Source organism: Cavia porcellus, unplaced genomic scaffold (assembly GCF_034190915.1).
Source record: "Cavia porcellus strain 051 isolate PalLab524CR breed Dunkin Hartley unplaced genomic scaffold, mCavPor4.1 scaffold_16, whole genome shotgun sequence".
Classification (NCBI taxonomy): Eukaryota; Metazoa; Chordata; class Mammalia; order Rodentia; family Caviidae; genus Cavia; species Cavia porcellus.
Window position 1 is genome coordinate 42,659,545 of NW_026947499.1, and position 13,654 is coordinate 42,673,198.

General features: G+C 44.2%; 1 protein-coding gene across 5 annotated transcripts in view; it reads left to right on the forward strand.

The window, feature by feature from the left end:
* The window catches only part of Snx29 (sorting nexin 29), a 560,183-nt gene that overhangs the window by 533,342 nt on the left and 13,187 nt on the right, over positions 1 to 13,654 (forward strand). For all 5 annotated transcript variants that reach the window (XR_010039850.1, XM_063226557.1, XM_063226558.1 and 2 more), the window contains one exon: positions 357 to 496. Coding sequence is in view for 4 of the 5 variants with exons in the window: in XM_063226557.1 (XP_063082627.1) it covers positions 357 to 496 (140 nt within the window). In the remaining variant the exon portion in view is untranslated. Of the gene's footprint in view, positions 1 to 356; positions 497 to 13,654 lie in introns of those variants that run through there.

The following is a 13,654-nucleotide window of genomic DNA, read 5'->3' on the forward strand; positions in this document are numbered from 1 at the left end:
AAAAATTATGAAGACAAAATTAATCACATGCTCTTGAGGATGACACTTAGTATGTTTAATAATTATGTTTACCTGTGTGGTCAGTGGATTTATTTTTATCTTCTTCACTGGCCTCTGAACACAGCAGTGAATGTTTATGTTCATTCTTCTGTCCCTGGCCCTCAGTACCACACTGGGACCCGAGAATTAACAGCTTTACCTATTCATTCACTTGTTTATTTATGGGAATTTACCACATGTGTGTCTGGAGATTGATTGGCTTGGTGATGCTGTCCAGTTACTGCATATGCTATGGGTTCATTCTTGAAGGAATGGGGAAATCACACTAAGCACACATGTTCTGTCTGTGTTCTCAGGATGCCAAATTTGTAGAGGAACGGAGAAAGCAGCTCCAGAGTTACCTGCGCAGTGTCATGAACAAAGTCATACAGATGGTGCCCGAGTTTGCCGCCAGCCCCAAGAAGGAGACTTTGGTACAGCTGGTGCCTTTCTTCGTGTGAGTACTGTCATGTGGGCATGTCCTTGGGGATCTCCAAGCACTGCTTTTCAGATCTCTGGGATTGAGGGAAAGTGGCTTTCTATGGTATCACAGACACTGTGGCTCGGGTGTCCCGAGAGTTAACTGTGCTAGAATAGAAACTCAGTGTCTGTGCTTAGCAGCCCCTAAGGTCTGAAAGTGAGCATCATTGGTTTGAGGTTCACAGGTAAGTTCAGTGCTCCATGGCTTCATGTTTTTATGAATCTTAATCAAATACTCATTTTCTCTGAAGCTCCCTGGTGTTCCAAAATGAAAATGGACTATCAGTGTTCCCCAAGCTTAAGTGATGTACCCAAGGAAAACTCTCAGACTCCCAGGGCTGTCAACTTACATCATTTCAATATTATTTGAGGATGCTTAAAATGGGGCCCAAATTCTTTGTCCTTGTACCACTGTTTTGTTTTTTACTTTTTGTTTTGGTTTGTTTTGGTTTTTGTTATCTTTATTACTGGGACTTGAACTCACGACCTCATGCTTGCAAGCAGGCCCTATGCTACTGAGCTATATTCCCAGACCTCACTTTCCCCTTAAAAAAGTAAAAAAATTAAATAAGTTTGCATGGTATACTCTTAGAGAATTTTCAGTTTCAAGTGGTTCATGAACATGTCAGAAGCTGATGTTTTTCTGGAACCAGCTCTTTGCTTGCTAAGGTGCATGGCAAGTTCCTTTGCCCCTGCCCTGTACCTCACTGGTACATCGTGCACTGACTTTATTCACCCACTTCCTTTGGTCTTGTCACTGGGAAATGTCTGTTTAGGCAGTCTCTTGGGACAGGTGGTGGTGACTTTGATGTTATCACCTTCTGACTAATCAGTTTGCTCTGTTACTAGCCTGAGACTTTCACATCCCTAGAATTAGGGGAAACATAATAACAAACCTCTGCTTGGTTTGTTTATTTGGTTTATTTTCAAAGTGCCTCAGAGGGTAATGATTTTATATAAAAATATTATCATCATGGAAACTCAGAATGTGGAAATCTGTAAAAAAAAAAAAATTGGTGCCTCTCAAGGATGGTTTGAGACTTGTGTTAGTAGTTTTGTTTGTTTGTTTTGCTTTGTTTATTTGTGGAGACCAAATATCTAATATATACAATTTAAAGGGGAAGAGACTTATTTTGGGTCACGGTTTCAGATGTTTCAGTCTGTGACCACGGCTCTAAGGCAGAAACAACATGGCAGTTGAAAATTGTCCAACATATGACAGCAAGGAAGGAAAGACAGAGACAGACCAACAGACACAGAGACAGAAAGAGACAGAGCAACTCCTCCAGCTGGACCCTACTCCTAATGACACATTCAGTTATGAGCTCATCAGCAGATTAATCCACTGATGACTGTAGCATCTCCATGATCCACTTGTCTTCCAAAAGTCCCACCTCTGAAAACACAAACCATTTGGGGGACATTGTAAATCTACACCATAGCAGGACTACATTACTGAGAAACACTGGCCTGGATCTGTAGTTTACTGGGAAAACATACACTTTGGTTCTTTAAATGGCACATGGGGTTACAAGGCTCTGTTTTATTCCATAGATGTAACTAAAAAACAGGCTTCTTTCTGTGGGACGTTCCCAGCATTTCCAAGTTGAACTTGCAGTCAGACATTGGTGGAAGCTTCTTTTACCTGCTTGAGTCCTCTTACTGTGGCCAAAATGGTTATATTTCCCTAATTATTTCAGGATTTTGGTGATAAGACATAACCATATTGTGCTGCAGTGATAAAAGAGACCCATTTGGTTCCCCATGTAGAAAACACCATTTAGGACACTGTAATTTTCCTTTTTCAAGGGTGTTTGGCATGTAGGGCTTTTTGTCTTCAGAAGGGTCACACTGGTACATATGAGGAGTTCTCCCACCCCTCTTACAGGTAACCCCCACCACCACCACCGACACGTGATGAATTGGGGGAATTAACCTCCAAGTCATAGGCATGTTGGCTAGATTCTCTGAGGAAACTACGTATGAATTGTTGCTACATTGGTCCCTGCTAAGAATGAATCTGAGAGGGCACTGCTGCATCTAGGATATTGGCATCCCTCATGCCTGGCGCAGAAGGCCCAGGCTACTCCAGCTAATTGTTCACTGTGCACCAGCCTGCTGGACTGAAACAGCTGGTGTGTCACACACGCTCAGTTGTGCCAGTTGCCGCTTATCGGTGTTGAGTGAGAGAGATCTTATATGCAAATAGCACAGAAAATGTAAGGTTCAAATTTATGAACTTTATAAAAAAAGGAATTTCCATAGGAGATTGTGGCAGATGACAAAATATGACCAGAATTCCCACTAAACACTTCTACATCCAGTTGAAGTTAAACAGCTTTATTCCCTTAGTTTTCCTCACAATTCCAAAAAAAGCTACCCCCTCCTATCTTGTTCTTATTTGAGCAGAATGGGATTACACATTGAAATGTGTAGGTTGTCTCATTTTAGAGTAAGGAGAGATGGAACCAAGCCTCACCCATGTGGGTGAATCTCCATGGGATGGTTTCCTGTCTGTGTGCCTATAGAACTTAGCAGGACTGGCTTCTCCAGGACAGAACCTAGCTGCAGAGATATCCAGTTTAATAAAAAAAATCTCTTGGCTATGGAAATCAGTCCTGCAAAGCTTAATTACTCTTTTAAATATTGGCAGATTTTCCTTGGTTCTTTCGAATACAGCTTCAAGATCCTAAAGAATCTGTTCATTGGTCACTGAACCTCAGTGGGCTTGTTTCCTAAGACAATAACTGCCATTTGGGGGGTACTTATTAGGGGTCCCAACCTAATGTTTCATCTTCTTAGCTCAGCTCATCTTTCTGAGAGCCTTTTAGGTGGGCACTGTATCCCCCTTCTATTAGGTACAGTTATATATAGTTGCCATTAAAATGGTAATTTCACAAGATTTCACATCAAAATTATGTAATATTTGATGAGAGAAATGAAACCCAGAACAGTTGCTTGGCTAATCCCAAAGTATCCTCCCACAACCCAGAGAATCTAGCTGTATAGGATCTGTGTATACAGAACATTTTCTAGAACTCGTCTCAATCTGGAAAGTTTATATTTGTAATTTCATAGAAAAGTTATTGGAATTCAATAAGGAGATTCCAATCTACTATTTCCAGTGTAACCCACAGTGAGATTAAAAAAAACTAAGACATATTTATAGTTTTGGGAAAACAAGGAGTCCTAAGTCCAGCCAGGATAAAGGTTCATCAAAACAAAGGCCTCGACCCAGGGCCAAACCCAGATATTATTAATTGATGAAGAAGGGAGTGGCTCAAGGATGAGTGACTGTGAGAATGGTTGGAAATACCTGAGTACTGTTAGCTGGGCTAGCTAGGAGGCCTGAAAGCACCTCTGCAATATGCAGAGAGAAGAGAGAAAAATGTGCAGAAAGACGAACCTGCATAACATAGTTGAGGTAGTATCTAATGTCGGGGAAGGTGCTTCAATTCTGATATGTAAATTTTTCTGCCCTGAGAAGTAATAGCCTCTTATCTAGAGGTTGATCCCAGTTGACAGCTCTGGAGCTGTGGCTCTTCGTCTAATCTGTCTCAACCATGTTTTGGGAGTCACAGGGCTGGGAAACAGCTACTGTCCTAGCTTCAAAGAATATCCATCAGCACCTCAGCTAGCCCTATTTACATTGCTTGAAGCCAATTGAAAGAAAAAGGAAATAGTATAGCCAGCTCTGTATTTTTCAGTATGTGGCGATAGGGTCAGGTTTAGGCAAGGTGGAGATACTTGCTCTTTCAGGGAGATTTGTCCAGGTGGTTCTCCACATCTGTGCCCAGACTGAGGGGGATAGTTAGGAAACTTCCAGTCTGTAGATTCAAGCTGATCCTCCCATTTGTTTTATATGACCAGGACAGTGAGGTTTTCTTACTCATTTGTATTTCTTAATTGAAATAGTTGCCCACATCAAAAAAAATTAGAAGGCATCATATAAAATTTCAGACACCAAACTTCTCTTGAATGATCAAAAGAATTGATCATTTCCATCACTTTTCTCCACTGCACCTGGATACAGTCAGTGGTAACCCTGAACTCCAACTCCTGTTGTCTCCTGGACACTGAGCCTGCCTTCCAATCATGTGCTGGGCTTTTTGGATGGCTTTCTAATATTTAGGTAGTTATCAGTAACTTGAAGTCACTAATAGTTGAGTAATATCAGTCACTGCTTGTCTACATTCTAAATTTGAGGACGCTCCCTATTATCCGTTTGCCATTTGCTTCCCATTGTACAGTCCTGTCAGTCCGTCTGTCCTGTCAGTTGGCCTTAATGCTTGTGGTCCTGTTCCCACTGTAGGACCCCAGTGGGAGGGGAAGTGAGTAGGGGAGATCAGCACTAGTGGGTAGAATTTACTTGTGTTTTTCCTCATAAATATGCCTTCAAACTTGGAACCTGGAGTCTAGTATTAGACATGACCTACTTTTGCACACACTTTTGCACTCTGTGCCATTGTCAGTGTTTCACTGTGTCCTGCAAGGGGCATTGTGACTTCTAATCAGTCTGCCAATTGTGAAAATCTGAACCTTGAGGAATCAGCAGGTTGAATTTTTCTCTCCCAACTTCTCACCTTTTTTGCTTGCAATTCCAGCAGCAGCTCTGGGTTAGTAAGTAGGATGGTGGGAAATGTGGCATTTGCTTTCCACTTTGGACTGCAGGTATCAGTGTGACCTGTAGGGTACCAGAGTGTGCCACTATCTTTCTTTTCTTGTTGGTGAGACAAAATACCCAACACTCAAAGGAGAAAAGGTTTATTATTGTAGCTCACCATTGATAGAGGTTTCAGTTCATAGGTGACTGGCTTCAAGGCAGGATGGCATGGCAGAGGGACATCACAGAGGAGACCCGGTTCAAGGCAAAGCAGGCCAGATAGAAAACAGCAGAGAAGGCAGTAGCAGAAGCAGTGGCAGCAAGCCTACCTCTCCCTTTTATCCCAGTCAAGGCTACATGCCTTCTGATTGGCAACACCCATACCCAAAGTAGGATATTCTTAATCCCAGCATCACACCCATAATCTCGGCATCACACAAATTAGATCCAGCCCCCTCTGAAAAACTCCACCCTTGACCTTGTGAGGCTTTGGAGGAACAACTAGATATAAGTTGTAACAGCTCCCCAAACAGAAAAATGAATGGAAGGCCACCAACATTCTTTTCTTTTGGGAGCCCCATAGTGTTTGCATTCTCCTCCACTTGGGGACAAGGTACACCTGAGGAGCACTACACATTGCAGATGTTAGCAGAGCCCACGGGAAGAGTCAGGTGACAATAAGAGGAAGCTGAACTCCAAGAATTCAATCTGGGAACTGGACTGCAAATCAGTGAAGGCCTCTGTGCTTTACTGTGCTGGCATTTAGCCCATTGTTAAACTTTCTGCGGAATATTTCATCCTTGGGAAATCATCACATATTCTTTGAAGGGAGAAAGTTAGGGATGGAAGGTAGAGTAATACAGATCACAGCAGCAGCAGAAAATGTGGCCCAACCCACCCCACTCTGCTGCTACATTTAAAGTTGCTAAGTAGATTTATTGCTGAAATGTAAACCACCATGTTCTCCCAGTGTGCCAGTTATGCTTGGTAGAAGGATGAAACTTCCTGACCCGTACACTGCCAGGGGTCATCAGAGCTCAAATGGAGACCTTTCACTGATAACAGGAATGACAGTGTCTGTGATGAGTGTCACATTGCTTTTGGGGACTGGTGAGAATCTTCTGGTGCCATGGTCCTCAACTTTTGCTCAGGTGACAGAAAGGAGAGAGGAGCTGGCCAGCTGTCCTAGGGTGGACAGTGCTTGAAAATAAGTATACACATGAGTTACCTATAGTAAGAAATGTGCCCCAACTGGGCTCCTGTCCATCCAGCCCCTTCTGCATCTCCTTTGGTCCTCTTCACCCATTCATATCAGCTGCCTGGCCTCCGAGACATGATTCTGAGACCTTGTAGCCAACTAAAAAGCATGGAGTTTTGGATGTCAGTAATAGCCTAAAGAGGATAATCAGCCCTAAGTCTTCAAATCCATATGTGTTGTTTGCTGGGGTATTAAATGTGATCATCTGTTTAAGAGTACCTAGCATAGTTACCATGATATACCAGCTGCTGCTCCTTAAGGAGAACGAGTGAAGGAGCAAATATTTACAAAAACCTGTTAGGCAACTCTTCATACATCAACTACCTTTAGAGGCAAAACAGCAAGCCATGGAATTTAGGAAAAGTTGGTGGTTTGCCTGGTCATTCCTGAAGAAAGTTGCAGGCAGGCCAGTATTCCATTGTGCTTCCCTGGATTGAGGCGCCATTCAGTAGCTCACGATCAGTAGCTGTCCCAAGTGGAATCATTCTAAAAGGCAGCCTTTCCATCTTTAGCAACCCAGGATCCCCCGGTATCAGAAAATGATTCAGGGCCTGCACTATGGTAACTGAAAGGTACAACCATGCCCTGGCTCTTCAGATGGCAGAGGTTGGCCTGTGCCAGGATGATTGCTCTGCCATCTGGGTCCAGGGCCCCCTGCAGGAAATGGCCTTTCTTCTTGCTTAAAAAGATGACGGGTAAAAATGCTACTTAATCACCTTCAGCGGCCTGGCCTGGCTATTTCTGGGGCTGCTGTTAAGAGATACAGCAAATATAGAGTCCATAGAGTGCAGGCCCTCTGGGTGTAAAGGGTTCCTGCTGAGGAAGATCATAATGAATCATTCTTTTTGAAAATGACAAAGGAACAGACACTTATTCAGATAGCCTCCCTGACCCCAGGCATCCCCAGATCATAGTAATTATACCTACCTTCCTGCTGACTCTTTCTGCCTGGTGGGGAAGGGATACCAATTCCACAAGGAGGAGTGAGGAAGAGGCAGAGGGGTAGCTTCACTGAGCTCCACAAAAAGTGGGGGTGTCTAGAAGGACTAGAAACAAAACTGCTAAAGGCATAGGGCAAGCCTCTCAAGGCCTGTGCTCAGAAAAAATCTTATTCATTCATTCATTCTCTGTTTATTGGGTACCTACTGAGTACTCAAAAAGAAAAACTAAAACAAAACCTTCATGAGGCTGGGCATGCACACCTGTAATCCCAGTGTTCCGGAGGCTGAGGCAGGATTACTTTGAGTTTGAGGTCAGCCTAAATTGCATAATAAATCCTTGTCTCAAAAAGAAAAAAAAAAAAATCACTTTCATGAAGTGGGGAAAATGAAAAATGGATAAGTAAACACATACTCTGCCAAATGTAAGTCTTTTTTAGAGAAAACTAATCCAGAGAAAGACATTGGGTGAACCCACAGGGGAGCTTGCCCATGACGTTTTAGGAAATGCTTTTCTCAAGGAAGGGGCCGTGAGTTTCTGGGGAAAGGGTATTTAGGTAGAAGAATTTTAAGTGTAAAATCCCAGAGACAAGAACAAGTCCAGGGTGTTAAAGACCAGTGTGGCCAGTATGTTTTGTTTTTGTTTTTTGGTACCAGGGATTAAACTCATGACCTCACGCTAGGCAGGCACTTATGCCGCTGAGCTAAATCCCCAGCCCTGTGTGGCCAGTGTGAAGGCAGAAGGAGAACGAAACTGGAGCTGTCATTGGACTGGATCAGACAAGGCCAGGGGAATGACTTTAGCATCTACTCTAGGTGGCCTGGAAAGCTGTAGGAAGGTGTAGAGCAGGGGTGTGATGTGACCTGGTGATGTTTGATAACTTCACTGTGAATGTGATTATAGAATAGAATCATAGAACGGCAAGGCAAAGGTTTTTATAGGGTCCAGGTAGGAGGGGTGCTGGCTTGAGCAGGTGGAGAGTGATTAGACTCTGGGAGAATGGCTGTTTGGTGAGAGAGTAGAGCGCTTCTGTTTTACTCCTGGCATCCTACCAGGCTGGGAAGCTGCAGATATAGCCACTTTGGTCAGGGTTTGACTTGAGGTAGGACGCAGCCTTCTTCTTCAAATTAGCATTCACCAGCTGGTTCAGAGGCCCTGGGATAATCAGAGAGGCCAGGAAGGGTACTATACAAGTGAAGAGGACCTGGGCTCTGCCCTCATGGGCCACAATTACAAGGCAGAAAGCTCATCCCTTCGCATATTCAGTAAGAATTTGCAAGTCAAGGTGTCGGACTGCCCTTGGTTACGTATTGGCTGTGTCTCCAGCTAGCTCTGTGGGCATAATCAAGTCATTTGCACCATGTGTCTTCACCTGTACAGTGGGGATAATGGCAGCCATCCCAGGAGGTTCCAGGAGTGTGCAGGCATCACGCCTTGAGAACAGCACCTTATGTGTAATAAGCATCCTAGGTGTGTAATTGATTCAGCCAGCAGGAAGCAGGCCTTGGGAAGAAGTGAGGAACTTATATATGGGAAAAACTTGCAGTGCTGCATAAAGATAAAGGGATGAGGAAGAAAATGTTACATCCAAATACACACCCGCCCATCAGAGTTCTCAGGTAACTTTGCAAACTGTTCAGTCAAAATGAAACTACACTACCTGTTGCCCTACAATATCCTGTTTCCATTGGATGAAGTTGGTTGACTCCTTCTGAAAGCTGCATAGTACGCTCCGTCATGGCTGTTTTATGATTCACTTCACCATGGCTTAACCTTAGTATTTAAGAGGTGTGCAGATCATTCTCCCTCAAACAGTATCACTGGGACTTCTCGGTGGAGGTGCATTTGGGCAGGAAGCTCTATAGAACTGATTTCTAGAAGCCACTGTGGTGGAAGGCATGTCTTTAATGTGGTCGGATAACAGGAATTCCCCCCTCTTACACCAGTTTGATCTCCAGGATTTTGACAGCAGACACAAAAGGGCAGCCATTCTCTCCAGATGTGCAGAACTGCGGCACAGTGCAGAAAGCCCCTGTGACTGGGGCATGTGGGGATACATGCAGGTCTCCAGAGGTAGGTCCTCAGGGAGTGTCTGTCTTGGTCCCTGAACACAGGAGCCCTTACAGGTTTGAGCTCCATGTGAGCCTCCAGAAAATCATGCTGGCCTCGGGAAGGAGAGTAGATCTGTAAGGACCCAGGGTGAGGTCTTCTTCATATCATCCCCACAGCCAGGTGGTGGATCAGCTTTGTCATCATTCGGGGATGAGAGGAGCAGGTAACTAGGCAGGCAGTTGAGGCAGTAGTGAAAGAGGCAGTAGTGAAAGAGGCACTAGAGGATGAGCCATGCTTCTGAATGGGTGGAAGTTAAGGGGACATGGGGTAAAGAGCAGATGTTGGAGTCAGAAACCGGTCTCCATGAGGTCTTGGAAATGGGCCTGAGGCCAGGCAAGGAAAAGAAGGGAAAGAGAAGCTTAAATGTGCCCTAGGATTGCATCCTCTGGGCTGGCATCAGACAGCAATTTCTAGAGTTTCTTAGGAAATGTGCACTCTTCTGAATCTCAGATTTTCAGAAAAATCAATCATGAAATTGGGAGTAAGTCTTATAATTCAGCTGCAACATATCAAGGATACTTGTCAGTGGTCCTGGTTTGATGAAATCCAGTAGGAAGTCCAGTCCAGCAGAGACAGAGGTGAAAGTCGGGGTTGGCAAGAATGACTGGAGCATAGGAAAGACATAGTCACAATGTAACTACTCTACATTGGCTTCAATGATACGAAGATCAGAGTTTGTGCTCATGGTTCCGTCTGCTGAAAACAGTGAGTTTCATTTGAAAATGCAGTAAATACTAATATGTTCATGTGCATAGGAGATTATGAGAATCATAAGAACAAAGTTCTGCAAACATGATTCTTACAGTGTTGTTAAACTTGCCAGGAGGTTAATGTGGCACATGGTTGTTCCAACTGTACCTGGCTCTGTTTGCTGGTGTTTTCCAGTGTTTGGATATTTGCTCTGGCTTAGTTTTTTATAGAACCTACCAAAGTTTTTATTTTGTAAACAGATCATCTTAGGTTTCTATAACAGTGCCTGAAGCATATTAGGAATACTTTAGGAATAACTTCTGATTTGGGAAATCCCTCAGGAATTCTGGCTTCACCATCAAAAATCCCAAAGAGCCCTCTTTCCAGAATTTGGAAAGTCATTTTAGCATAGAAGTTCCAGATACTCACATGAGAACAGCTGTCATGTGTGAGTCACTGAGATAATAGAGGTGAAGTTGTCCAGAGAAAGAAGGAAGTGCTAAAGGATGGGAGCCAGAGACAGAGCTAGCAAGGGATGTGGAGAGGGAGCTAGGGAAGCCAGGAGAAAACTGTGTCAGGATCACAAGGAGAGCAGTGTTTCCCAAAGAAGCCTCCTAGGTGTAGGTGTGAAACAGCTGCACAATTAACACCTAGTCCCAGAGCATTAGGGACAGGAAGCTGTCCTCCTTGCTGCCAAGTTGGCACAGGACCCACTGAGCAGTGGTACTACACAGTTGTGGTGGCATCCTTGTCACAGTTGTCAGTGGGGAGAACGCAGCAAGTCATCAGGGGCAGCAAAGGAGAAGCAGAGCCACCTCCGCTGGGGACAGGCCTACCTGTTGACAGGCAGGGCTTCTCTGAACCCAACAGATTGTAGACCTAACAGCCATCTGGGGCCAAAGGACTGACTGCCTTTGTTTAATGCTATGGGCCATTTTGTTCTCATGTGGAATACTGGGAACCTGGTGCCCTAATCACAGAGCCCAGCTTTTGTCTCAGCAACTGACTTGTTGAGTCTCAGAAAAGCAGCTGTAGACTTGGGGTTCTGTAGCCAAGAAACGAATGTGGACAAGAATCCCACGTTCATTTAGGCCAGCCAGGTGCCAGCGTTACCTTCATGAAATTCTTTTTCCTTCCCCTTGAGGCTTGTGTTACTGTTCCCTATTCAAGTGAGCAAAGTAAACGGCAAAGAATGAAGTGACCAGGTGTAGTGTCACAGCTGGGATGAAGGGGAGCAGAGAGCACAGCTGACCTGAGAAGCCTCTTTGCCTTGTCCCCATGGTCTGAAGGCAATGCAATAACAGTACCCTAAACAGCTTCATGATTGTCCCAGATCTGGATTTTAACTGTGGGTCTCTGAGGGAGTGTAGCCTAGGTATCATCACACTTACCTGACCATCTGCCTCTCTTCAGGAGGCCTTCTGGGGAGAGGAAGAGGGTGCTGGCTCTCGAGCTTGTACCTTCTATGGTCTCTGGTGACATGATCAGCTATGTGGTGGCTGGTTGGTGCTGTCCAGGGTTCCGTTCATTACCTCTCTTGGGATTAATTCCTGAATTAAATAAAAGTTGCAGAAAGTGCTAAAAAAAAAAAAATGGGACTGGGAAGGTTACAGAATTTATGAGGATTTTGATTCCATTGAGGAAAAGCATCTTAGGTAACTGTTCAGCACCCGTTTTCATCCCAGTCTTCCCTAGCCACTGTGCTTATGTCCCGAATTTGTCTGATGTGCCCATCTACTGGTCTGGAAAGGTGTAGGAAAGCCCAGCTGTAGCCCCTGAGCATGCAGCCCACTGGCTTAGCAAGCATCACTCAGGCAATAAGACAGGCTGGGTAGGAGTGTGCTTCTGTTGTTCACACCTGAGAGCTTGCTTTGACAGAGTTGTAGATGTTTTTCTCACCAGCTTGTTCTGGGATGCCAGGTCGAGAAATTATTAATGCAACAGGAAGCAAAGCCATGCTGTTCTAGGGCTTCTACCGTGAGAATGCAGGCAAAACAGCCTCCGCGGAGAGAGTACTATAGTCACATAGGCCCAGGCTTCATTCCAGGCGACACATTTTGCTGTCTCAGTGATCTTGGATTATGCCATGTGTAGGTTTTGTGTCTTGGTTTCCTTATCTGTAAAATGGGACTGCTAGTAGACCCTGCCTCAGGAGGTTGGAGCCCTTACCAGCAGACACAGAACCAGTGCTTGCTAATTCAGGTATGGCTTCAGTAATAACAATCACTTTTGTTGTAGCAGGCATGTGTACAGCTAACCTTTGTCTGGGTTCCCTAAATGCAGAATAGACCTGGGAACACAGAGTGAATGTTCACTAAGGACATTTAAGAGTTCAAATGAATCCTTCTGTCTCAAGGCCATGATCTTTCTTCTGAGACATTTTTCAAGTTCCTTTGGGAAGTGGAGGCACTATGATCTGTTATCTTAGTCGTAGCATTCCATGACCAAACCCTCACTCAACTGAGGCTAGAGACCAGGCTGCAAACCAGCAGATCCCGCCAGTAGAGGATCTTCTTTTTCCCTTATTAAACCAGTGAGTGTGGCAGATTATCAAATTTCATTATAACACATAAGTCAAAGTTCTGCTGTTAATCTCCTATAACATTCAGAGTGCGGCTTGGTAGATACTAGAAAGAGCACATCCTTGAGTCAGGTGGACATGAGTTCAAATTCCAGGTCCTGCTGCTTAGGAAATTTGTGACCTAGACTTTTGTCTGCCATTGTATCCCTATCTGCAAAATGAGGCTGATAGCAGAGACCTCCTAAGTGCCTCTCCAAGGGAAGCTATTTTGACTGCAGTCGCATCTACTTTTTTGTTCAAACTCTCACTTCAGTTCCAAAACGATGTGAGTTGGCAGCTTAGATATTATTACAAGTGCTTGTCCTATTTCATGTCTTTTATTTTTAAACATTGAGCATCTGAAAAGGGAAGCAGATAAAGTTATTTTGGGTATAATAACCTCTATCCAATTTTGGGCTAGTTTTTAAAAAAAGTAATATAGTATTAGGGAGGTACAGTCAACATACACAAGAAGTCAGCTGGCCTTTGCACCCTGAATTGTCTTGTCCCACTTAAGCACCATCAGTTGGTGAAAACTCTCTTCCAGGAGTGATAACAGAGCAATTACTGGGTTTTCAGTTATCTGCTGCTAGATTGATGCTGTGTACAAGACACCCACAATGATTGGTAGCCTGTATAGAGAACCCGCTCTGGACCTCATTGTGTTCCAGTGGAGTCCACATTTGTAATCCCAAGGAAAAGCTATTGGAATTCCAACAGTTCCAATCTACCACTTCCAGTGCAACCCATTGCAAGAATAAAGAGATGGCTATGTATCTGTAGTTGTGGGGAGCCAAGGGAATCCTAAGTCCAGGTAGAACAGAGGCTAACTGGAACAAAGGCCTCCACCCAGGGTTCAGGAATGGTTGATTCAGTACTTCGAGTAATATCAGTAGAATTCACTGTTAGCTTCATTCTCAAATGTGATCTATTTGACATAAAAATGTCTGAGCAGCTCCAAACCTGTACGTGC